Raw genomic sequence first — 27,168 nt, forward strand, 5'->3', positions numbered from 1 at the left:
CGTGACCGAACTTGAGTTGTTTTGGAAGGAACAACATTTCCATCTCTAAATGATCAGAACAGGTGACCCTACAACGTATTGACGTTTAGGGTTTAAAATGGAAATGCACGCCACGGTTTTCAGATTTTTGTTAAACACTGCGTGTTGGTGCATCATATTCAAATCCAAGAAGCAGCATTGTATGAAATTGGACAAAAATGTGCAATACTACTTTTACATGTTCGCCAAGTTATCCACATACATTTATCTTCCATTGCTTGTGACTATTTGTCCAGAGGGAGTTGAAGTATCCCCACTGATAACTAAACTTTATTTAAAGGAATAGCCTCAACATTTTTCATATCGGTACAGTAACATCTGTATTGATATGTACTGACTTGTACTGATATGCAGATGATTGGTGTTTTTATTGCTACCAAGTGTCAGTGATCACCAACGTAGAGAAATGCCTTCCTGGAGGTCCTGTTGCTTGTGATAAGTGTATTAATTAAGTGATAATTAAGCGTATTAATTAAGTGATAATTAAGCGTATTAATTAAGTGATAATTAAGCGTATTAATTAAGTGATAATTAAACATATTAATCACAAGTGCAGATCGTAGTCCTTGCTTTCTGGCAAGGGGGCTCATTGCCACTGGGTCAGGTAGTGTATTAACCTTAATACATACTGTTACAACACATTTAGGATGTTTTATTATTTTTATTTTTCAAACCAAACTACTATATTAGTCATTCTCTTTCAGAATCTAATATTTTGCAAGCACATGTTTATCAGGATATATGTAGACACATTACAATTAAATATAGTGACTTTTTCTCATAAGCAGAGGGCAAAATATTCTATCACATTCATGTAAACACCAGTTATCTGCACCCCTCACTATATCATGTGGGAAAAAGGCAAATCTATGTCGGTTATCTACTGTAAAACTCTGCACTGCATAACAATATGCGTGAACAAGTGTCAATCAGTGCCAAAGCTGTGTTTAGGGAAAATGAGCTCAGGCTAAGCTGCTTGAAGGGCTGTTCGCACTTCACTGCACTGACACCGATGAGTAAAATGTTCTCCTGACTGAATAGAAATAATGAACACGCTTGAGTTAAATTAGGTTTCTGTTGAAACACTCCACTTACCTAATGCAATAGTTCTAAAATACGTTCTAGCCATTCCACTACATGCTATTACCTTTACATCAGTGGTTAAGAGCCACAATAAATAAAGAGTTTTTGTGCTTTATTCACATACATTATTTTACCTCCCAAACCGAGCCACAAATCGCAACTCCCTTTCTATACCAACTCCATTGTTGAGCTGGTAATGCATCACCAGAGCAGCAGCAGTTGTCCAAAGGTAGTAAAGTGGAAATCCATAAGTGTAAGGAAATCCATAAGGATGTTTTATATTTAGTAAATGTCAGGCAGTTGACTGTAACTTCTGTCCCAGTAGCCTTTTGCGTAGATCCAGTCCTGAGCTTTGTTGTGTGGATTGGGTCCTTGCTGAAACCACCTGCATGATGATAACAAGAACAGATTATAATTCAAATGAGCAATATGCTCTGAGTGGGGAAAAAAAAAATAAAAAATTCTCAACTTTGCACAAACAAACACAGAAAAATAGCAAATGATAAGAAATTCAGAGTCGGATGGAATTTATGTAAATATAGTTCAATATCAAAAAAATTTAAAGTAATTGAAAAGTTCATTCCATTCAGAAATTCACTTTAAAATTGTGAAACAAATTTATTATGGATTTATTGCACTGATAATGATATAGAAAGTACATCATCGAATCTATAATCCACAAGTGTGAAAGGAATCTACCTTTACCATTTAAAATGAGTTACTGAAATACATTTTTATTCCAGCGTAAGATGCACCCGAGTGCAGTAAATATTTCTGCTTGAAAGCAAATATCACTGAAACACCAGAAGCAGTCCAAATTTTAGACTGAAGAGGGCGCTGCAGAGTAGCACTTTCACATCAGAGCAAACCATGCCCAGTTATTAAAGAAAATCTTTGAACCAAACCTTGGGCCAAGTGAAGAGCTCCTTCACATTATTGCAAATGGAAATAGATAGTTGATGACAACATGGGAGAAACGGTGAGTTAAATCAACTCCAGAATGGAAAGCGAGCAATACCAGACTGTAAATTGTATTTCCAACCAACCTTATTTTCCACTCCTCTGTGGATTTGGAGCGGTTTTTACGGGCTGTGCGCTGTTTCTCCTCAAGTCTCTTCTTCTGTGAGCTTGCCAGATCTAGAACACATGAGTGCAGAAAACTCAGCGCCTCCAGAGATGCAATTAAATCGTTGCAGCAGCAGAGAAAAGTCAAGCCGGGTCCGACACCGTACCTATATCTCCATTCTCCATGGCACGAATGTCAGGCCTTAAGCGGCTGTCGGTGGGAGGAAGGACCCCCTCCATGCTCTTGTCCAGCTCATTCAGTTGCATGGCAAATGTGGAGAATGCATAGAACTGCAACAGAGAGACGCAATTGGGCTCAAACATCTTGGTATTATGTTTGTTTTAAAAAGTTCTCTCAGTCTATTCGGCACCTTGGCTGAATTTTCCGGTCGAGGTGCAATCTTCCAGATGAGCTCGCTTCCAGGGATCACCTGGACTGTCTCAGCATCAGGTGGAGGCTTTTCTTCTGATTCTTCATCGACACTGCTCTGAGGCTGTGGAAGCAGACATGCAAACAGTCAGAGTCGGCCTGAGGAACAAGTGATGCATGCAGCCGCTTAGGGCAAGGAATCTAGTATGCACTCATGACAGGTTGACATATGCACAAGTTGTACACAGACTGATGAAGACATTAAAAGTTTGAGAGTCAATGGTGTCCTGATTTCTAGCTAATTGACACTTTCAGAACCAGGAGAACCATTATTGCTCACTATAACTTTGGTTTTAAATAAATCAGCAAATAATGACCTTTTTCTGCGGTTTTTTGTTGAAAGCATGATTAAACTGAAGTGTGCTCACTTAGCATAACGGCTGAAGGGCATGCGTAAGTCAGACAAATAACTCCCTTTTATTTACTTAAGTCACTTATTTAAGAGCTTCCAAACAATTTAGCAATTTATTTTGAAATAATTTTACAGGGCAGCTCTGCGATTAGAAAATGAACCATTTGTGCGGCACAATGGATAAATAGAGACAAAATGGTAAAACATTTAAGAGTTTGGGACATCTCGGATGTCACTTTATCTTTAATCAGGTAAAACAGGTCTGAGTGACACTTCAGCAGGAAGATCTGGCTCTTTATTCAGTGCTGACAAAGAATTGTCAGCAGCTAAAACAATATTAGGGCAATAAAATAAAGCATTCATTCATAGTTAGATTACAGAAAAAAACAAGAAGGATGAATCATCCCATCAGGTCATCTTGCCTTGTTTAAACACCTTGTGTTAGTCTGGATTAAAGGGAAAGCTTCATAGGATAACTATAAAAATTAAATGGCAGAAGAAAGATTTGTTTATTTTTTTTTTAAATCACTTTATCCCAAGTGCTATTAATTTCATAAAGAATACAAAATAACCAATGTGACTTTAAAGCAAACTACAATCTGTGAAATAGTCATTTTTAACTTATTGTTTGTTGAAAACTGAGAAAGTTACAGAGAGATCCGGGTGCTGGAATGACCATTGGGCCTAACAAGATGTGGGCCCTCCATTAAAACCTGGCTTTGCAATCATGGGCATTTAATGCATTCACTGCAGTCATTGAAAAACATTACGGTTAGATAGTTGTATGCTGCATGAAACAGATAAATTAACAAACTTCTCAACATCATTAAACAGCAATAAAAACAGTGAAGGCAACCCAAATCATCACCTGCATGTAGCTAAGATAAGGTAAGAAATCTTGGTGATCGTGTGCATTACTTTCAATGCCAGGTTGCTAGAGAGCAGACAGTTTCATCTTAGCATCGTGCATCGACAGTGTGCCTAGCAACAAGACACAAGGTCGCCAGGCTGCAGCGAAACCGTTTCTCCCAGATGTTTTCTAGAAGCTCTTGTTTTCTACAAGCTTGAGTAGAAGCAGAAAGCAACTGCAGTGATAAGAAGGGACTTTAATTGAACCAACAGAGATATGTTTTAATGAAAGCTGTAAACATTTTTTTTACTCCTTTTCCCTTGTGATTTGAATTCTGCCACCTCCTTGCTGTAAAAGGAGATAGATTAAATGTACTGTATTTGGCCTAGATAGACAGTACTGAGACGTCTTTTGCTTACAGAATAAACCCACTAACAGATAAAAAGTCACCGTCTTTTTCATCTGCCTTCAAAGCTTTCAACCAATTAGAGGATGCTTTTGAGATGGGGAGACCTCTTACCTCTTTGCTGCTCTTTTTTTCCTCAGAGTTTTTTTTATCCGTCTTTTTGTGGGCATCAAAATTTGTGGGGTTGACTGTGTAGAGACACTCAGTCCATTTGCCATATATTGCACAGAGTTTCTTTTTACTGCAAACATAAAAACAACAGACGTTATTAAACCACGGCTTCTGCTGCCATCTGTTATCCAAGAGCAGAGCTGCTGAACGAATACTGTTATAGTCAAAAATACATAAACTATCTTGTCATCCTACAATACAGTAAGTATTTATTCATATTTAATAAATTAAGACCTTTTGTCTTGAATGTATCCTTCGACTTTATGAAGCTCTTTTCCAAAGAGGCCGCAGGGCTTGAATGTCATGCAGCACCTCTCTCCAGTTCTGAAACAGAACAACGGCCTGTTTACGGATTCTCTTTCACTTTTCTCACTCTGTAAGAGTTCATTCAACATTTATCATCTTGCTCACACGGCCCTATTCTAATGACAGCTGTCCCAGTTTTTCTCCCATAATCAGTCAGACAGATTTAAAAGAAGATTGACATGCAGAGCACAGAGGAAAGTGGAGGAAGAAAAATCCTGCATGCAAATAAATCAGCGGAGTGACTTTGGAAAGGGATGCATGAAGAACACTGGAAAGACAGAGGGATTTCTTTACTTGTGATTGATCACTTCCACGTTCCCATACTGCTCGATCCAAAGCTGACCAACAATGATGTTGTGGACACAACAGGTGGGGTTTGTCCAGGTGTAGGATTCATTGTATCTGCAGAGATTCCACATCAGATAGTGAGGACAAAGTTAATACAGGGACATTAAACCATTAGGGAAGCAGACTGAACTCACTTGGGCAGCTCTAGAGTTATGGTTCCTTTGGGTTCTGCTTCAATGCTCTTCCCCCAGAACTTCAGCTTGGGATATATCGAACCATGAAAGAGAAAATCCTCCTTGAGGCCCTCAGCGTGAAAGGCACTGATCGGGGGGTGATGGCTCACTTGCTCGGACACCCACCTGAAGCCCAGATCCTCTCTAGCGGCGAGCAAGAGAATAATAAAAATAACAGCAACTCTACTAACAACAGAAACTATTCGTTCATCGGTCATACCTGATCAGCTCATACGTCTCCCCCAGCAGCGGGTTGAAGGGCTTCCCTGTCCGCTCCCACTGTGATGCTACAGCCGACACAGCAAAAGCTGCAACACACTAAAGAACAGTTGGTCATGAGAAATGAATCAGTTAACTATTTGATGGCGACAGTAAGATGCACATTTCAGTAAATGTACAGGATCTTCTTAAAGCTAACACATTTATGTTTAAACAGGGTCCATAAATTACCTTCATCCTCTCTACTGAGTCTGTAGCAGCATTAGCTCGGTGGATGAGGTAGGTGTGCTCCATGTATTCTGTGATCCGCTGGAGGAAGCTCAAAGGCTCATTAAAGATCACAGGCATGGCGATCTTTGATAACTCCTAGCAGAAGAGAGTTTGAGGAGATAAAAGAGATAGAAGGAATAGCAACATGGCGGTGCTTTACAACTTTAAGGCAGAGGTTTTTAAACATTACCTCTTCACCCAAAATGAACTTTTCTGAGCACCAACACAGAAAAAGACACTGATTTCCTCCCACTCAATTTTTTGGAGTAAAATAATTCAAATTCCAAGTTAACAGCTGTGGTTAAAACAAGTAAATTTGAATTTCTGGACAATTTTTTCCCACATGTAGGTGCCTGTTTGATGCTTGTGGTTTACATGCATTTTAGATGCATAAACTTCAGAAATGTACATCGCTATTAGAAAAAAAAAGGGTGGTAAATAACAGAAGGTTTCTGATGTTCAACAACAACCTGTTTGAGTTTTATTTTATTCTCAAATTAAATCTACAACTTCAGAACTTATTACATGAAGCAAAAACAGCCCTGGGTACATCTCAGTTCACTTTCCTCCTTTTCATTTTCTTGAGTTTTTCCAACCTTTATTTTGAGATGTATCTGAAGCAAACCCTTTTGACTGTCTAGGTTTATTGGCTCCTTCTTTCCAGAATGGCAAATATACAAAGTTGCATTAAATTCTCATACTTTTATCTATTATTAGAAATAACTTCTACATTTTAGCCCCACCATCCTTAATCCCTGAGTTGTTTTGATCCACCTCACCCCCTGTGCTGCTGTCTGACTGGGGAAAAGATATCACTCCTTCTAAACACGATCGCTTCAGTCTGACAGTTCTCAGCCACGAGGCATTAAAAGAAAAAAATGAGTAGAATTTGAATCAGCTTTCTAAATACTTTAAACCAAGTTGCATATCTGTAGCTCATCTTACATCAGGTAAGATATGGTAAAAGCTTTTCCTGAATTTTCAGGTGTTGGTGGCAGGCGGTTCAGATTTGTGACTGATCTGCCGCAGTGACATGTGAGCGAAGGCAGATGTCGGTTGCTCCCTGCCACATCTAGCATCAATGTCCCAGAAACCATTTTTGAATAAAATCTAGTTTTATTCAGCATTTACCAGACACAATAAAAAAAATATTTAAATAACTTATCAATCATCTAGATATTTTATAACATATTTACCATGTAATCAGACAACCAATTACAAGCACCACCAGTGGTACTTGTACAACAGTTTGAGATCGATTGTTTTAATTTTACACACAAGTGAATAAGAGGAACTTTCATTTGATCTGTTCTGATATGTGAGGAGTCTGAAAGAATTATCCTATGTTTTCTGATTAGCCCACACACACAAAGCTAAAATGGAGAGTTTTAGCAGATGTGATATGAAAAAGCTTGTAAAAACAACAAACTCCCTCCTTGAGTTTATGTTATGCTTTCATTAAGTACATTCATGGAAGGAAATTAGATTTGGTTTTATTGCTGCAGAACAACTTGTGTAATTCTTACAAAGTGTAAAAAAAAAAAACAAGAAAAAAAGCCACTCAGAGAACAAAATGTGTGAATATAGAACAAAACAGTTTAATTAGTGGTAGATAATGGGTAGTTTGCATGACTGCAAATTACCATTGAGCAGAGCTCCATGTCCGTGTCTCCAAACAAACACACTCACCTCACAGTGAAACACTAATGGGTGTATTTGAACCACTCTTGCAGATTCTCAACTTTAAGAATTATATTAGCAGGACTATTTTTGTTATGTGTCATTTCTGTATCAATTAATCAGTTAAGACTGAGCACGTGGATGTGAATTTCTTATTCCTTGTAAATACAAGAGCACTTTCAGCAAAGAAAACAAACTATGGCCAAAAGATACATGGAACAAAATCTCAAGTTTAAAAGAGCAAAGTGTTCAAAAATCAGAGTGAAGGACCATCAACAAGCTGCTGGACTTGACACTCATGTGACCCCATTTTTTCAGTAAAATATTTTGCTCTGATACAGAACAAAATGTGTCCACCTTCATTAACTTCTTTCCTGGTGGGGCCTAATTTGTACTAATGTTGAACTGAACTCACGTACCACAGAAAATCTTATGGTGGGCCACAATGGCTAACAGGCTGCATTTTGGACATCCCGTCCTAATTGGTCAACTTCTAGTCTACATGATGAAATTAATCTGTCACAGATGCATTAAATAAATAACTGTAAGACATATAATCAGAATTTCCAGTAAATCAACTTAATTTTGGAGTATTTCAGAAGCAAATAACTCGGTCACCACCAAAGATGAAAGCAAAGATTTTGGACAATTTAAGGTTTTCTAAAGTCAGAATTAGATAAATAACCCAAATTATACAAATATTTAATAAACAGGAACCGTTTGAATTGTGTTATTTGACAGAGTATTCTACAAATGTAGCATTTACAAGATGAATACCAGATATATGTGTGAGAAGCTTCTGTGTTGTCAATATGCAGATTGCTCATAGGCTAAAAGGGACCAGTATAAGCCTATATGATAATGTTTCCCAAGGAGAAAGATCTCATGTCAACTAGCAGTGAGACAGTAATAAACTTTCAGAAACAAGTTACTGGTTTCAACTGTGAATTAAGTTTTACATTATGCACCCAAGTTAAACACAGCAGAGAACTACAGATTTATAAGATTTGTTATATTCTTCCTATTTTCCATAAAACTATGGTATATATATACATTTTTAAATCAATGCTAAATGGACTGAATCTATATAGTGCTTTTCCAGTCATATCGATTAAAGCACTTTACTTTAGAGCCACATTCACACTCAAACTTGCATTTATACACCGATATGCAGACAGGTAGGCAATTTGGGGTCAATTATCTTCACATCAAAATGTGAGGAAGCTGGAATTGAACCAACAACTTTTCATTTACAAGACAACTGCTCTTCTAAGCCACAGTCACCCACATAGTCACGTTTCAACACGTACTTTCAAACCAATAGAAAGCTGCATTAATGAGCTCTAAATAGGTTAAAGCACATAGAGTAAAAGACTGAGTAAAGCTGCTTTTCCTCCATCTCACCATGCCGATGCATTTTTTCAGAATACTCCAGACGCTCACATCATTCCTGGAGAACATTGGAGCAGGCAGAGATGTTCTGTGGAAAGCAAGTAGAAATCAAAGAAATAAGAAAATAATAGGTACTTGAATCTAGGCAGCGTATTGTTTCAAAAACTTCAAACTCTATCAATCCATTTATGTTACTTCTCTCACTCAGCTGTAGCACCAGCTAAGTGAAACAAACCCAGATTCTCACATTGTTTTGCAGCTGCAGATCTGTAACTGTTCTGGTTATAAGCCAGCAATGCAAACAGTGCACTGCACTACGCATTGAGCCGCCATTTTGGGGGAAACGGGTTATACGACACCAGGCCTCATGCAGAATCCCAGAATGGATGTTCAGCTGTGAGTGGCTGTGTGCTGAGTTTTCAATACTGGCTCTGAACCCTTTTAATTAATCTGCCCAAACGCTAAGCTGTTTATTGCCATTATTCATAAACTTATACTTTTCTGCTTGAACAGCTTCACTGACGTCTGTAGAATGGACTGTTTTACAGGTAGGCTGACTGGAGGCAGATGGTGTCCTTGTTCAGAAATGAGTGCTGGAGCAGTTAAGCACATACAAAGCCTTTACTTCAGCTAAATAAACAGAGATGCAGGGAGCGAGGAGGGGCTTCGCTCCATCTGTACGATGAAAGGAGCAGTGAAGCATACTGGATATACTTCTGGCCTAGTTTTTGTTCCAGTTCCCTCGACTCCAAGAAGTACTGAAGCATGGTGGGTTTCTTTCATTATGACAATAGCAGGCCTTTTATGCTTTTTATTTTATGTCATTAATTTCTGATTAACATTCCATTATTTATTAAGCATTACTAGGCATTTATCTATTTGTTTAGAACAGAATTCTCACAAAGAGACTGAAGAAACAAGATATATGAAAGGAAGGATGTTCCACGACCCTCTTATAGCTGATCAAGTTTGGGATTGTATCAATAGTCATGAGATTGAGTCTTTGGTCATTTTTGAAACCATTTGAACAACATCTCTAGTTATAATATAATATAATATAATATAATATAATATAATATAATATAATATAATATAATATAATATAATATAATATAATATAATATAATATAATATAATATAATATAATAAAGATAGGAACAGAGCAAACAGCCAGGCAGGACAGGTCTCTTTGAATGTGTAAGTTTAAATAAACAGAAACTTGATATAACTTTAAAACACACACCTAAGCATACATTCAGAAAGGCAACTACCTGATCCTTTGAGCTTTTTCTCAACCATCACAAGCTGAATTATTTAGAGATCAGCTGTTGAATGAGCAAAGAGGGATTAAAACAAAACCATGATCTGAGGGGAATTTAACATTTTGATAAATACCAATGAAATTATTATTCACTTGGAAAGTCAGTGCTCAGGAAAAAAACAAAATTACTGACTATTCTCTGTGGATCAGTTCAAGTCAAGGAAAAAACAAAAACACACCTGACTACAAAATCAGACCTGAGAGGAAAGGCGGCATCTCATTACGCCAACTCTGACGACTGGCATTACACTCTTGCAGAGTCAGGTCATCAGCATTCTAACAATGATGAGATACTCTTTATAATGTACTGAAATTTGCTCTAAATAACATTTAGAAACACAACTGTGGGACGTGACAATTTACACAAGATTTAAACCAATAAATGAGCACGACATCCAAACTGGTGCGTGTCCTACCTGTGCTTCCTCACTCCATTGTGCTGGGCAGCTTTGTTGCCATCGTTACCCTCCCCTGACATGCCGGCAGCCCCCGCGTGTGCGCTGGGATGATGAAGGCTGTTTTGTAGAGGGGTGTCACTGCCCTCGTCCTCTTCCCAGGAGTAGCTGGCCACAGACAGAAAGCCGCTCACAGAAAGCTCCGACTCAGACTCTGTTGGGATGAGGACAATGAAAGGAATGAGTAGAGAGAAGGGTGGGAAGCAGGCGGCAGCTCAAAACAAACATTTGTAAAGATGGGTTCTATTGGCCGGCTCAGTCATGCTCCCGCTCTGGGCTGATTAAACAGCATACGCTCCAAAAACAAAAAGGGCTGGAGCCCGAGCTTCTCTCCTCCCTCCCAGCTGCCAGCCAAACCCCACCTGAGGATTGTGTTCCAATAGGAGAACACAGAGAGGCTTCATTTCCTCTTACTTTGTTTAGTCTCCAACTACTGGGTGCTTCTCCTCCTTTGCACAGCACTGCCACTGGTTTCAAAAGTATTAATACAAATAAAGGACAGAAGATCACCTAAGCATTTATAAGCAAGAGGAATATGTTTATCTAAGTATATCCCTGCACTATAATGATTAATATATGTTTATTGCACATAGGTTTTAAAGAAAAATGTAAAAAGTAGACCAATTAAAATGAAAGCTTTCATACACACCAGGCTTGGGTAAATATGAGATTTTGATCATCATATTTACCTTCCAAGACACACCACACTCGCGTGAAGACAGGAAATGCTGCTATAGCAGCTACCACAATAACACTCCATGGAAGCACTGGTGTTGGAAAATGATTTATTAGGCTGACAAGACTACATTTTAATTTTCTTCAATGCATAAAAGCATGGAGGTGGCAACATCATGCTCTGGCGATAAAATTCATATCCACACTCATTGTGCTAGTGAAGTATTTTAGTGAAGAATAACACAAGAAGATGATGTTAACTTATGAAAGAACTGCACAATGTTAGAAAAACATCATATTGGGAAAATACATATAATATAATATTATGATTGACCCACATTTTTTTCATTACTCCTTCTATCATGATGTTCCCATCAATCACCCTCACCTTAAAATTAAGGTAAACTGCAAAATGTCAAAAAAAGACATCTGAAACTATATGCATCAAATTTATGCGAGCACAATTTAGATTTCCCAGATAATATTATGACCAACTTATTATCAGTTTATAACATGGTTATAAGTAAAATCATCGTTCCCCTAATCAAAAGCCTGTGCAAGAGGTTGCTGACCTGAGATAGCATCATAGAAGCCATCTTCAGTGAGGGTACAAAGTGCAGACGACCTCCTGCTCTTACTTAAAGACTGCTTGAGTTCGTAGTGCTCGGTTGCCAAAGTCTGCAGGGCTTTTGTCAGAGCTTTGTTCTTCTCCTCTTCCTGCTCTACCTTCAGGCTCCACACCTGTAAGCACCGGCCCACCAGAAAGATAAGACAGGCAACCAGTAAAAGAATCTGCTCCACTGACATTAATCCAGTGTTTAAGTGCAGTCATTCGACGGTAACCAAAGCACAGCATGTTAATTTCTAATTGGTTTTTGATTAAGAAGTCAACATTTGTCTTTTTGCTTCAGTCTTTTGAATCATTTGCGGACTTCAACTGGTAAGTTTATTGTTTTAAACATGCAAATAGGTGGAGTGTATGTTTCCTGCTGGAAATATACACCCCAGTTTCAGAAAGCTTTGTAGGCCAGGATCAAGTGTCCTTTCAGAGCAACCAGAGCCGAGTCCCTTTGGGACACACAAGATCAGTGTTTCCTGTTGTCTGCTGCTGATATGCATCCTCTACTAATCAAAGCAGAGACAAGAAAAAAAATTAATAAATAAATAAATAAATAAACAAGCACACCTTTAACGTTTAAATATAATGTGTTATCTACTACAAACAATAGTAATAAAAAAAAAATCTTCCATTTACCTAATGGAGCACATTCCTAAATAACCTTCAGCTAGACAAATGAGTTAGAGAAAGAGGAGCTTGAAAATCAAACAGTAAATCAGGGACTGCAAACTACGGCCAGAGTGTTCGATTAAAATTAAAAATGTTCAGCCTCATCACTTGTACTACTGGGACTATTGATTAGTCTCTCTGAAGAAAACTACCACTTAGAGACCATTTTTCAAGCCATTTCTTGAATATTGAGCGACCACAGACAACAAATAGTGATTTTTAGCAATTTTAGACTATAGATTTGTTCAACACGCATCTTAGAAAATGTTGGATATAATCAATAATTACTTAAGAATAAAATGTTTTCCATTGTGGTATAATCAGACAGCCTTGCACTGCTGCTGCTTTGCTTTTTTTAGACAGTGGAAGAAGCTGATTCACACAAGCTTCCACAGCTGTGTGGTGCAAACACTGTAGATTTAACACCAACACCTACAGCCGTATCTTTCTTTCCTGCTGGATGTTCAGGTCCTTTAGGCTGCATCAGAGGCATTGGAATGGTCGTTCTGTTTGATAACAGCTTTAAAATTTATGTTTGGGAAGCAGAATCCAACGTCTTTGCTTTTCAACCTCAGCAGTCGGGCTTTCAAGATGAACCAGCAGGCTTTCAGAAGATTTAATGATGGACAGATAGATGGATGGATGTAAGAATATATGAATGAGAGCTCAGATCACTCACTGGATCAATGGAAGGATTAAAAAAATGGAAGGAACACAGATGGACTGACAGGTTGACGGACGGATAGAAGGAAGAATGGATTGATTATTGGGTGAATAGTTCAAAGAACAGATGAGTGGGTGAAAAGACGCATCGTCAACACTACATGGATTGACAGATGAACAGAATGAAGACTGATGGGTTAATTGGTACATAGATTGAAGAAATTGATCCCTGGACTGCTGGCTGAATGAATGGACAGATATAAACTTGAAGGATTGATGAAGGAGTGGACGGATAAAAGGACTTAAAAACAAATGAAAAGGGTGGATCAAAGAATGTGCAGAAAAATAGAAAACAGAACAAATTTAGTAAAAAAACAGCTGGCTAGACAAGTGGACTAATTATAGTAAAGATTAAAGACATTAATCAAAAAAAACAGATGTTGGATGGAAGATTAAATGGATAAATTAGATGGTGTGATTACAGAATTGATGGACAGATGAATCTTTTACACAACTGAATGGGGAATAAATTCTGGAAATACCTATATTTTTCCATAGTTCTACCACACTTACTCAGAGATAAAATCTGAATAAATTCCACCCTTGAAAACTTTCAGACCGTGTGAAAAACCTGACCATCAAAGACGAGGGGAAAAAAAACAAAACATGTGAACAAACAACAGCCATTTTTCACAGCCTTTTTCCAGAAGTGGGATGAAGTGATGTTAATCATCTCTCAGTGTAGGAGCTGGTGTTAACACTGCTTGTCCCAGGCACTTGGCACAAGAGCCCTTCCACTGTTGTGCAACCATCTCAGCCAGCTCCTCTATTCTCCCTCCATCCCCTCGCCTGGGCACAAACTGTGCTATTTTAAGCCTGGCTGAGGCTCTGTGCCGTCGCTGGAGCCTGAGAGGGATGCTTCTCCCTGGCCAACACCCTGAAGGGAGAAATTTTATTTTGCTCTTTGCTAAAAGGAAAGCAGATTTCTAAAGCAAAATTGCCACAATTCAACTGTAATGCTATGTCATATTAACAGTGATCATAAATCTATGGTGTCATGTAACCAATAACTTTGAGTCCATTGCATACCTCAGCAGACAAATTTAGTAGCTTTTTATGAGAATATAAATTTGTATAACGCATCAGCATCCAAAATGACCAGATTTAATACTTTTTTTTTTTTACAATGAAGGCATGATGATTGGGGAACTCAGTAAACTCTGTTTGCTCAGGATAAGAGACTCCTAAGCATGTAATGCAGTCACGTTAGTTAGGTAAATGCCTGTCAATTATTACTGTAATGTTTAGAGATACTCTGATCAGTTGCCTAAAAATCTGTAAATGACAATTTAAGAACTCCCATCATTTTTCCTTCCATAAATCAAACAGACGACAGTATGTCCTTTGATGTACTTTTGAAGTTAAGGACATATCTTTTGATACATGAATTGGGAAAATCGGTTTCCTCTTTTGTGCAAAATGTAGTGAATTGGATGCATTTCAAGATTAGTATTTTTCAGCTGAAAGTCAACAAAACAGTGAGATTTCCTAATTTTTATGCTTACTTCTATTTGCAATACAATTCTCCATTTCTGTGTTCAAACACTGAAGAAAAATGTTCACAAACAGAGGTTGCACAGCGCTATGCATGACACTGGTTTAATGACGCGCAAACTGTCAGGAGGCCCAATAAATAACTTATATTAGCAACTTGGACTTCCTGTCATATGGAAGTAAATATGTGCCATCAGAATTTGAATAAAAAATGCCTCTGAAATTTGAATGTTGTATATTAGTGCTTACTTTTAAGTCGAATCTGCTCACTGACTTCACCATTCCAAGTTTGAGTTCTAGCATCAGACAACAAAGAGATTTCATTTTCATCAACAGAAAAAACAAACAAAAAATTGGAATGGCTGAAATCACAACTGGTTGGTCAAATTTAAAAGAAAACTAGAAATTAGTATTGCCTAGCAAACCCTCGTTGGTGAATTGCTAATAAAGAATAAACTTAAGCTTATAGCTGTACCAGGACTTTTGAGCTGCACTCAACTTTCTCAAAAATTGCAAAAACATTTCAAAATCTCTGTCTAAATGATACAGTGATACTATTCTTATACCTCTAGAGCAATATATACCGGCAAGTCAGCTTATCTGCATGAGAACATTATACGCTGTCAAGCTATAAACCTCAATGATTTTGTTTCCCTGACTGTTGTGGAAGAGTACTGCCAAATGAGCACTCGGAAAGCTTGGGCCTATAAATCAGCGAGGGCTGTCAAAACACACAGGAAGGTTTCTGGCTGGGATTTTTAAATTTGTGGACCAGTTTGTACGAAACCGTAGCAAAAAGGTCTCCACTTTATTAAAGATGCACAGATCGAGCATGCAGTGTTGGCGTAGGGGATAGCGTGACCCATATTTGAAGGCCTTGAATCCTCAACGCGGGTGTTGCGGGTTCGACTCCCGGACCCGGCGACATTTGCCGCATGTCTTCCTCCCTCTCTTTTTCCTCTTTCCTGTCAGCCTACTTTTGTATAAGGGACATTAGAGCCCACAAAAAAAGACCCCCTGGAGGGGTAAAAAAAATAAAAAATAAAAAATGATGCACAGATCAGATTTCTCATGAGGCAATAATAATCATCAGGTTGCTCTGAAGTATAACAACTTTGTTAAGAACAATAAGATACAATAGACAAAATGTGCTACAGATTGTTTGAAAAGAGGTTTACTTTTAAATGTAATAGATGAAGGAATTTCATCCTTCATCTATGAAGATAATGTATGTTTTATGCATACATTATGGTGTATGCATAAAACCATAATGTTCTCAGTGGGTACCTAAAGTGCATCAGATTTCCTGCTGTTGGTAGATGATGGAACAGAAATGGTGGTTTTATTTTTGATGCATTTAATCAATAGGTTAAAAAAAAATCTTTTTTTTTTTCAGTAGTTGACATGTAGAACAATGATTAAAATCAATCAAGGAAGAACTTCCTGTTTCCAGTCTTATTGGGCTGACAGATGGAACATCTCTACCTTAAATGTCACATATTCACCAATAATCCAGACTAAAAACTGCATATACTTGAACAGGAGAGCACACTGCAGCAGCTGTTAAAATAGGCCACATCCACAATGCTGAGGGGCACTACTGTAACTGCTGCGAAACCCTTTGAACTAAGAAGTGCTGTCTCTCCACAATCTATTCAGTCCCAGAAGTTGAAGAGCAACACCACATGGTCAGTGTTGCCTCTCCATATTGTGTTCAAAAACATGGAAGGTGGGTTAATGATAAAATCCATCAGTGGTGTGACAATAAAAATTCAGGATTAGACCTAATGCTGCTTAATACCAGCAATCTCAGCAGTGGAGGGAATATAATCCAGTTATATTGTCATGTTTAATCTAATCCGGTTAGTGCCATAGAGTAGTGGATGTTGCATGCTTGTTAATACATATTCTTTCTTGTCTTAATCGAAGATTTTCACTGCTGAGGAGACAGCAGGGGACATCTTTAGCCCCTTTATATTGATAATGGCTAATTATTTTGTGAACTATTTTGGCAGCCAGTTTCCACTAACTTAAGATGGTTTGATTCTGAATTGATTCTTATTCTATGTTTCCCATAATTATTTTTCTTAAAGCAATTTCATGCTTAAATCTTTTACATGCGTCTCCCATGAGATTATGTCTTATTAATGCTCTTATATCAGTTCTAAAATTAAAGCGATCATTCATTTTACCACCATCAGTAGAGAGCATGGCCATTTGATGGGGGAAATAAAACATTTTAAATCTTCAAACCAAAGAAGCATTTCAATAAGCAAAACAGAGCCTAAAAACTCTCCACTGCAATTTCAATCAAGCCAGCCTGGACTCTTACTTGAACTGAATGCATTACTTAATGACCTGATCTCATTAAAAAAAGAAGATGAAATGAGCAGAAAAGCACAAAGCAGCACTTCTGAACCACCCAATTTATCATGCTGAATATGGATGATTAAATCCACAGAAATAACGTTCACTTACTGATGAAAAGCCCTCGGCTGTGCCCACGCATCAGACCAAAGCTCAAGACTACAAAAAAATACAATAAAAAAATCCACCCTAAACTTCAAACACCTTACGTCAAGTCTACAGGGACCAGCCCACAGTAAACACAGTTTTCCAGCTGACGATCGAGAGCAAAGCTGAGAATGTTGCAGAAAAACAGCCGAGTCCTGTACCTGTGAAGATGATGGATGAGTGTGCCAACACTGCCTCTTCACCCTCCTGTGCTCAGATGCTTTGGCATGTGCACGCTTGTCTGCGAGCGTTTGTTTTCAAATGGTGAGACAGAAAACCCGCGTCATGAGTTCCTTCACTTAGTACAAGCACAGCCTTTCCTGTGAGCATGAGGGGCTGAGTGGAGGATCTAAGTCTGAGGGTTTCGCCGTGAGCGTGTCTGCGCTGATCAGTAAGCCGAGTGCAGACCTAAGCAGAAATGCGGATCTCTCCCATATCCTTCCTACAGACATGTCAGTGATTACAACATCTTTCACAACGCTCCCTCCCCCCACTCCCTCAAGGACAGAGAGCAGGCACTGAGACAGGTGGACAGTGACGTGGACGCGCACACACAAAATTCAAATCTGATTGGCGCGCGAGCGCTAACGTAAGGGAGGAGAGGTCTGAGGATTTTGTAATCATTCAGTATATCGTCATCAGCCAATAAGAGAACAGGACACAGGGTGTGGAGATGAGAGTCTCTACAAATGAAGATTCATAAAGGTTCATTGAGCCACGCAGTGATTCAATTTGGAAGTCACAATGCATTACAATGATACGCTAATAATATTTTAAGGCGCCATGAGGAGAGTAGAAATAGGAAAAAAATCTACATACACAAAAAATGGTTGAGCCTAAAATTATTCAACTTGATTGCAATTAGGTTCATTAACAAAATCATTTTTTTTAAATTATTTTAACAAGAAAAGTTTAAGTAGTTTTAAAAAGTATTTAACGAATTGTCCAAATTCAGCACTCGTTTCTGCATGCAGTGACTACTGCCATCTCCAAATTGTTCAATCCACTGAACTGGATTTTTCATAAGAGCACATATTTGCCAATCAGGCGTGGTCAGGCACACCTGGTGTAGCTAAACATAACCTTGCATGACATACAGTGTGATGCAGAAGTAAGGTTACATTAAATGTTAAAATATGCCCAAGTTGAAAGAATAGTTCAAAATATGAGCAAACAGGCAAAGAAATACAAAAAGATAGTAAAGGCCATAAATATTTGCAGGAATAAAGCTGACAGCTTAATTCAAAATTGTAAAAATAATGTTTGCTGCATCTAAATGTGACAGAAAGAGAAAACCAGCAATGGTTGTCACAAGATTCCTGAGGAGGCAGGCGGGAAAAAAAGAAGAAGAAAAAGCAACAAAACAAAGACATATAGAAGACATGCACATTGAGTTTACAGTTTCCACAGTAAGAATCATGCTTGAATTTTATGGTGTACACTATTAGTACTGACCCAAAAGCAAAAAAGGCAAGCTCCAATTATAAAAATAGGCCAAAGAAGTTTAACGATTCAGTTCTTTGTGGTGATGCATCAAAATTGGAAATTTTCAGATCTTTGAACCAGCAGTTTCTCTTGAGGAGAATGGATGAAGCATGTGATGAAAAGTACACAATAACTACAGTTGAGCATAATATTGGTTATGAGGCGCACTGGGCTGCTTTGGTTCTGCTTGCACTGGAAACCTGCAGCATTTAGGCCAAGATAGAAGAGGAAGTTTGGACATCATTGGTGTCTGGCTATGAGTCACATTTGCAACAAGTCAACAAATTGGTGCTCAACTAACTAATAAGTTAGTTAAGCATTAAAATAAGTCAGACATGAAGTGCTTGACTAATTTTGAGTCTGGAGTCTTTAACAGTTGCTAATTTAGATAAACTGCCAAATTAGTAGTTATATTGAACTATTACAATGTGTCTTGCTTGATTTTAGTTACTGTGAACAGCTGCAAGATGTTATATTTTACTAGCAGACCTAATTTGAGGGAGGGAAGAATCATTTTTTTTTTGTAATTGATCTAAGATGATGAGTTGTTATCCTTACCTCTTCTTGTTTTGACAGCAGCTCAAAGCATAGTTGAAGAACATCACAGGTTTTACTTGAAAGCTTGCTGGTCTCTTTGGCTTTAAGTAGAAGGTGGGCAGCTATACCTGAAAAAACAAAACAAAAACAACAACTAAATTTTTGATTACACAGTTCTGAAATAATGATGCAATTCATCTTATTCTTTTTTAAGACAGTGCTGCTCAAGTGAAACAAAGTTCACCAAGGGACCATTTTTTGGGGGAAATATCCATTATATTAGTAAAACCTAATAAAAATGTATCATAATTTTCTCCCTCACCCAGATGATGGATGGAGAGATGTATAGATGACATGTATAATCTAATCACAAAATCTAATTTTCAAATGATATTATTTCTTTAATTAAGTGCAAAAAGATATCTAAATGAATCTGACCATATGTAAAGAAAAATAAAAATGATCGTCCAATCTTTGGTCGCAATGTTTCCAGTGTTTAACTTATTGTATTAACATTACCGTGAAGGAGTTTTAGGTTTTAATTTAGCCCTTTTGGAGGGTTTCAAGCATAATGGAACTTTTTAACGTCATGCTAAAATTTTCAAAATTATTTGGAAAATTACAAAATTACTTTAATATTCCAGGTATGTAATGTTCTGAGCTTCTTTTTTTTTTTTGTCATTTATCCATTCACTTGAATGGAATGCGTATGGGTCATAAAGACGCATCCCATTCACTGACGTAGCGTTTTATAAACGGTGATAAAAAAAAAATGATAGACCGTTATGAATGCTAGCTAGTACATGGCGAGTCACCATGGCAACCAGTGACAGTTTAGATGCAGGCCGGCGATGAACATTCGACAGAATGTTAGCTAATGTTAAAACAGCAAGATAACCATGGCAACTGGTGACAATTTAAAGTCATGCTACAGATTTGATAGTTATCCTTCTTATTACACACACAGTTGCACGTTAGCAGATGTGCTCAGTGGCGGCTTCTGATATGGGCGGCATGGGCAACTGCCCAGGGCAATCTACATGTGGGTGTCAGCATGATGAAGTGATTGTATCTATAATAATATATTCTGGACACCTTTTATAAAAAATTTACTATCTTTGGCACCTTTTCAGATGGTCAGTAGTAGAAAATTTTCCATAAAAAAAACCACTCTCTGTTTTCAGTAAGTAAAATAAGAAAACTATTAAAGATAGCTATAAATAAATGTTTTTATCTGATGCAGAAGCCTAATTGATATCTAGGAAGGAAGTTTCAATGAAATGCATAAAAAAAAACATTTTGGTGCAAGTCATAAATTCTCTAAAATTAGATTTTTTTTAAAAAGAAACAAAAAATCCCTATTTCCTACCAACAATATCAAGGAAACTATTAAAGATAGCTAAAAATGGATGCCTTTATGTTATTCAGCACCCTAATTTATCTGTACTAGAGAAGTTTTATTGAAATCTGATGAAAAATGCAAATTTGGGGAAAGGTCAAAAAATACTCAATTTTGTCAAATTTTTAAACATTTTTTTTGTTGGTCATATTAGCTTTGGAAGCATTTTGTGGCCTAATAAATCTTTATTAAACAGTCCCTGAACCCTATAAAAAATTTAGCTTGTTAAGACCATATGGGGTCCCTGGGAAAATAGCTTTTGGGGCTTGGTTTCCACATATTTTTTAATATGGTATCCAAACATGCCATGTCTGCTGTTATGGTCAATATTGAAATTTGTGTTATTTTTCAAAATGACATTTTTTAAAGAATCTTCTTTTTAAAAATAAGAAGTTTATAGTGCATTTTCATGTTTTGCAATATGGTTCATATATATTTAAAGAATGTCATTACAAATAAGTGTCAAATTGGTTTATTTTTTAAGTAATCGGCTTTCAAGAACCCCATCTTTTTGTACTCAAAGGTGGGTTTGTGCCAAGGTACACCTACCCCCCAAAATCTCAAAAACTGTTTAAAAAAACTCCATAATGGGCTGAATTTTTTTTCTGTTCTTTTCTAGTAATAAACTTAATAGAAAAAATAATTTAGAGTACTAAAAATTTAAAGAAAAAAAATTGACTGCCAGTACTTTTAGGGAAGACGCTGCATGCATTAGAAATTGTTATCTGCCTCTTACCAGAATGCTCCTCATTCTTCACCATGGATTCAAATATTGACACTTCACTCTCCAGTTTATGTTGGCAGGCCCTGGCTGACTGTGAAAGCACAGGACAAGAAACTGAATTAAGCAATGCAACCACTTGCAGCTCTCAACAAAAACAGGTTTGTTGTGAGCTCGTGATTAAGGTTCAGTCAAGAAAGAGGAACAAAAATAGGTGCATGTTCAACTCGAGGCACAATTTATCTATAACCCACAATCAGAAAGCCTGCAGAATTTTTGTCCAACAGAGCTTACTTACCTGAACAGCTTGTGTCAAATTTCTCATCTCCACATTACCATCACTACCTGCATCCAAAACAATCTGGTCTTTATTGAAGTGACGAGCACTGTAGGATGCATGCTCCTCCACAGCATCCAGCCACCTCTGTGTAAGCAAATCCCAATAGTTTGGGAACATTAGTCTGTTCATGAAGCTAAACTTGTAGAGGCAGTAGCATTGCAACAATATAGGCAGTGTTTTATCTTGCCTTCCTCGTTGCTATGGAGTCCATCTTTGAGGGCACCTTGAAATTATGCACAGTGTCATCTATGCACCTGAGCATGAAAAAGCAGTGATCCCATGGTTTCACCTTGAGTGACAAAACACCAGAAAAGGTCAAAAACAATGTTGCAAGTCATGTGATTACAAGTGGCGCATGTTTTACATGAGAATGCTTGTACACTCGTGGTAGAGGACCACAAGAATCTAACCTCTGCTACTCACCATGCAATAGGCTTGTGAAAGAGATTTACATCCCTGTTTTCTAACTCCAGCCTGTGCATCGGCTCTACAAAACAGATAAATTATAGTAAAAGACTAACAAATTGCAAATAATTCTGAGAAATTGCTATTTCCCCTCCCCTCCATTCTGGTGAGGGGGAATTGTTTAATTTTTATATGAATGACCTCTCTAGGCGGCTAAACCTGTGTAGAACTAGCTGCATGATTGGAGATACAATTATAAATCATTTAATGTATGCTGACGACCTTGTGGTTTTTAGTCCAAGTTCAGCTGGTCTTCAGAAGCTGCTTAATGTCTGTTCAGCATATGGTGAGCTACATGATGTTAAGTTCAATCCGTCAAAAAGTATCACTTTGATTTGTTGCACTAAAGAGGGCAAAAATAGGGTATTTCCAAATTTCAAGCTGTCTAGGGTTAGGGTTTTATTGAACGACGGAATCTGACTTGATGTTGTGGTTTTGATGTTGATTCTATGTTGCATTGTGTTTTTGTGTTTGATTTGACGTAAAGCACTTTGAAATGCCTTGCTGCTGAAATGTGCTATACAAATAAAGTTTGATTGATTGATTGATTGAACGTCTCAAATGAAGTAAGAATATCTTGTCATGGGTCATGACAAGATATTTTGTCATGATCGTCTGTCTGATGATGAAGACCTTTACCGTCAGGTTCGAATGATATATGCTCAGGCAAATATCCTGGTCCAGAAGTTTGAATTCTGTTCTGATGAAGTGAAATTGAACTTATTTAGATCATATTGTACATCACTGTATACTCCACATTTGTGGTGCAATTTTAAAAAGCCAGTCTTCAAAGATTGAAGGCAGCTTACAATGATGCATTAAGACTTTTGCTAAATAAGCCCAGATGGACCAGTGCCAGTGAACTGTTTGTATCTGCTCTTGTCAGCACTTTGATGGCTGTTTTAAGAAAGCTCATGCATAAATTTATTTGTTTTATTTTTCTATGTAATTTGGACTTTGAGTCTGTAATAAAATCTATCTATCTGTCTTTACTTAGTTATAGATAAACATTTTATTAATAAACCATTTTATTATACAAACTTCAAAATAGGGTGTCTCACTGTGTGGGGTACCAGGAGATTTTTCCGTTCTCAATTACCACCCAGTGAGATTGCCAACCAAGAAAACGTGAACTCTGTAAAAGGTAAAACAGATAAGTCCAGCAGTGAATTGCAAGCAAGTATAAATCCAGTTAATTCATCCATCTGAGCAAAATAGAATAGAATTTTATATGTCTTTAACTAGAAATCAAAGACATCTAATTTAAGATACTTTTAATATATATTTTTTAAGAAAAAAATATTAAACCCACCAACTAATGATCTAAAATGTACAATTTAACAACAAACATCTTGCATAGATAATTATTTAAAGGTCTTCCTTAAACTATTAGACTTTTTCTGGGAAGGTTCTTATTTTGTTTATGGAAAAAAGAGGTGCGTACACAAGGAAGTGATGCGTCTTGGGAATGCTAAATGATCTAAGACAATAAAACATCAGACTGAGAAAAGAAAAACTGGTGACTACTGCTCATAAACATCTAAATACAATACAAATTCAGTGTTAAAAACTGTCCAGCTCACACAAAATCACACTTTATATCATTGTTCGGTGTTTACTTTAGCTTCAGTTTAAGTTTTACATAAAAATGACCAACAATCCGCTTCAAATCTATTTTTTGGGGTCCACTTTTAAATTGGTCTTGAAAAAGTTAATTAACATTACCAGACATGCTGTTTCCTATACTTTCTGGGATTTATAGCTTTTGTACTTTAAGCTAGCTATCATAAATCTTAAATGTGATCTCTTCCTAATTGTGATTTGGAGGGACATGTCAATTAGGTTAGTAGCTGTTTTAACAACGTAAGGGTCTCCTCTACAATATTAGGCAGCTGTTTTTAAATTGTTTGTTGCACCTGATCAGTGTATACCACCAAATATGTGGATGTTAGACTAAATAAGAGCAGATGAGAATTCACTTTGACATCTGTGTACCTTCCAAAGAGGGCCCTCAACCTTCTGCACTTCACTGGTCACATCCTGAAAAACAACATTTTCCTAATGGGTAACAAATAGCATTTTTACAGACATATCTAGAGCATTTGACAGCTTCATGTGTAGCATTTTTCTATCACACTATTACTATAAGAACTTAGTATACAAAACCTTATTTTTGAAGCTAAGCCAGGTTGATCACACATCCAGCCCTGAGTACAAATCGCTGAGCTATTAAGTCTTTTCTGCATTGTCAGGGCCCGAGAGAATACAAACAGAAATAGAAAGAAAAATGCAGAAAATCTGTTGACTTCACATCCCCCCCGATCATGAGGAAAAAAAATACTAAAGCATAGAATAAAATCTTTAGAAAACTATAAAAGGCTACAAACTCATCTTTTAAGGAAATAATTGCGCATAAAATGTTTCAGTTACTTTGCTATAATGAACACTTAATTATGGAGAAACAATAGAGGTTAATAGGAAAGTCCCAATTATTTACCGGCCAATGAAACTTTATTAAAAAGTAGAGCAGCAGTGCAACAAACTGGCTCAAAAAACACTAAAGAATTCAAATGCTGTGAATTGTTTTGCATTTTACCAGGTTGCTACAAAAAGCTTCAGTGCAATTCATTGTAACAGACCAACATAAAATACAAGTCCCCAACTCTGAAGTGGAAGGAAAAAAAAACATTATAGAAACAATATGTAGTAGCATTTATTGCTGCATGTTTTTGGGAGAGACTGCATCTCCACTAGCAATAATGGCAAAAGTTAAGTCACTGCAAGTTTTATCATTGATCTTCCAGTTTTACCACAGAATATCAATCCAATTTAGTTCTGGGATTTTACTTGGCCATTTTACTACAATAAACTTAAACCCAAGTCATTATATGCAGCTTACACTTTATGTTTAGGGTTATTGTTTAGTTGAAAACTCTGCCTGTTACTCGTCAAACAATCATCTTTCCTGTCCCTTCTGGGAAAAAAAAAGGCCTACCTACAGGTTGAATATTGTTTTATTCTACCTTTTTTTGATACGCTGCAATCATCTGTTTGAGCTCATCAGTTTGAACCAGATCCAGAGCGGTCTGATCTGAAAAAGACCAGCAATATAAATAAATACAAATATAGGGACAAGATGTACTTTAAAAGAGACAAAACAATATTTAATACTTCCCCCAAAAATTAAAAAATGAAAATAAGATTAATTTCATACAGTTACTATTCTTGATATTTGAACTGGCTCCAGACTTCAGCAGTTTTATGATGCAGTGCTTCTGCCCTCTGTAGGCTGCACAGTGCAAAGGCGTGTTTCCAACTGAATCTCTGCAGTGGATATCAGGAGCCTCCTTAGCACTGAGCTTGAAATAAGAGGACGAAAGTGAAAAACTGAAAACAAAATCTGACATTTATCTCTTTAGCAATTTCACCTTCAGGAAACTTATTAATAACTGAGATGTTAATTATTACATTTGAAACGTACAATGACAGTGATGAGGTATGATCAAGCAAACCAAGAATAACTTGTAGGCATTATCTTGGTTTTAGCAACCCTGCTGATAGACATGCTATCAGTTAAAGCTCAGTACTAGAAAAACTACATAAAATCTGAAAAAATTTCTGTTTGAGGATCTCAGGAACAACTGAAAAAAAATTAAACATGCACCAAGTTTGAAAGAGGTTAATAATCTAAGGAAGAAAACACCCTTTCAACTAGCAATTTATCTTCAAAAGTTCCAAGAAAGGTCAGATGCTAACCAATTTAGACAGAGTGGAGAGATCCCCTTCTCTAGCAGCCTCCAGAAGCCTCTCCTCTTGTCGCCTCATCTCCCTCCTCTCTGCAGCTGCACAGACCAAACAGCACTTGAGAACAAAGACAGCTGAGCTTCTGTAATGAGAACCAATATCCAATATATATATATATATATATATATATATATACTATGATTTCATACCCTCCAGCATGGTAATGATTTCATCATCATCTGTGACGTCTTTGGGGATTCTAGCTGTACCATTGATTATATTGGCACAGGCATTGTACCGGAGCAGCAGCAGAACAATTTCCTTCAAAGTGATAATAATATATATATATATATATATATATATATATATATATATATATATATATATATATATACACACACACACAAACATGCACAACTAACACTTTTTATATATTCAGCCTTTCGATAGTGATTATAGTGTCAATGAACACTGAGAACAATGTCAGTGTATAAGTAAGATATTCATACCTTTCTTCCTGTGTATGCAGCTTTGTGTAGAGGGGTGTCACCAATGTCATCTTGCACATTTACATCCACCCCTGCCTGCAAATGCATCCATTGTGGTACATTTCTATGGCTGAGTGCATTCTATATAGAATACAGTGTACTCTACATTATAAAATCACCTTGAGTAACTCTTCCACAACATCCCTGTGGCCAGAGTTACAGGCCAGATGAAGAGCTGTCCATCTTAAGGTGCTTTTAGACTCGGCTGTAATGAAAATCAGGAAATCTAAGACTTTGCAAGGCACACCAGAAGTTATATTATAGCCGCTGTTAAACTTCCCCACCCCTTCCCCCCACTTACATCTGCAATTAATGTCAAGCGAGTTGGTTTTGTCTCTTCTTGAATGAAGCAGCTTCTGAATGAGAGGAAAATTGCCCTCTTTAGCAAAAAGAAGAAATTGTTCTTGGGTGTTTTCCTCCATCTCTAGACTTCACAACAAATGTTAACTCAAGATTCATGGACGCACTTCTGAAAATCCAAAGAAGACAACTAAAACATTATGTTAAAAAAAATTCTGTCTACCGTAAATATATAAGAATACTGAGCAAGCTTTTACGACAAGAAGCTTGCTTTAGGGGGAAAAACTTTCCTGCCGAAATTAGATAGCGTCCATCAGCTGACAAACCTCCGTCACGTGACCGTGCAGCTGTTAGAGTGGACTTGAGCAAGGGCGC

At 37.2% G+C, this 27,168-nt stretch overlaps 1 protein-coding gene across 6 annotated transcripts; it reads right to left on the reverse strand.

Moving 5' to 3' along the window:
* Window positions 1-680: 680 nt before the first annotated feature.
* Window positions 681-27,113, reverse strand: LOC122841209 (oxysterol-binding protein-related protein 1). 6 transcript variants are annotated; one of them, XM_044134312.1, is made up of 27 exons: window positions 26,795-27,113; window positions 26,613-26,698; window positions 26,455-26,529; window positions 26,155-26,266; window positions 25,958-26,043; window positions 25,416-25,560; window positions 25,225-25,292; window positions 24,197-24,241; window positions 23,263-23,336; window positions 22,160-22,223; window positions 21,924-22,025; window positions 21,695-21,820; window positions 21,412-21,490; window positions 19,298-19,404; window positions 11,808-11,976; window positions 10,522-10,714; window positions 8,797-8,872; window positions 5,674-5,808; window positions 5,444-5,541; window positions 5,185-5,367; window positions 4,997-5,104; window positions 4,631-4,720; window positions 4,340-4,466; window positions 2,559-2,681; window positions 2,355-2,478; window positions 2,169-2,259; window positions 681-1,507 (listed from the first exon to the last, which is right to left on the reverse strand). In XM_044134312.1, exons 1-27 carry the CDS (start codon window positions 26,913-26,915, stop codon window positions 1,405-1,407), a joined length of 2,910 nt encoding a protein of 969 aa, XP_043990247.1. In that variant the 5' UTR covers window positions 26,916-27,113; the 3' UTR covers window positions 681-1,404. The 6 variants fall into 6 exon arrangements, with proteins under 6 accessions (XP_043990247.1, XP_043990248.1, XP_043990251.1 ...); XM_044134313.1 differs by having other exon boundaries at window positions 687-1,507; window positions 11,874-11,976; XM_044134316.1 differs by lacking the exons at window positions 26,155-26,266; window positions 26,795-27,113 and having other exon boundaries at window positions 687-1,507; window positions 26,613-26,630.
* Between the last annotated feature and the right edge of the window lie 55 nt (window positions 27,114-27,168).

Source organism: Gambusia affinis, linkage group LG12 (assembly GCF_019740435.1).
Source record: "Gambusia affinis linkage group LG12, SWU_Gaff_1.0, whole genome shotgun sequence".
NCBI classification, from domain to species: Eukaryota; Metazoa; Chordata; class Actinopteri; order Cyprinodontiformes; family Poeciliidae; genus Gambusia; species Gambusia affinis.

Excerpts from the sequence above, each read along its gene's own strand:
- LOC122841209 (XM_044134312.1), bottom strand. The coding sequence starts at position 26,915 with ATGGAGGAAAACACCCAAGAACAATTTCTTCTTTTTGCTAAAGAGGGC. Across the intron at positions 25,293-25,415 it reads AAATATCAAGAATAGTAACT|ATCAGACCGCTCTGGATCTG; the intron begins GTATGAAATTAA and ends GGTCTTTTTCAG. Across the intron at positions 5,809-8,796 it reads TGAAAAAATGCATCGGCATG|GAGTTATCAAAGATCGCCAT; the intron begins GTGAGATGGAGG and ends CTCTTCTGCTAG.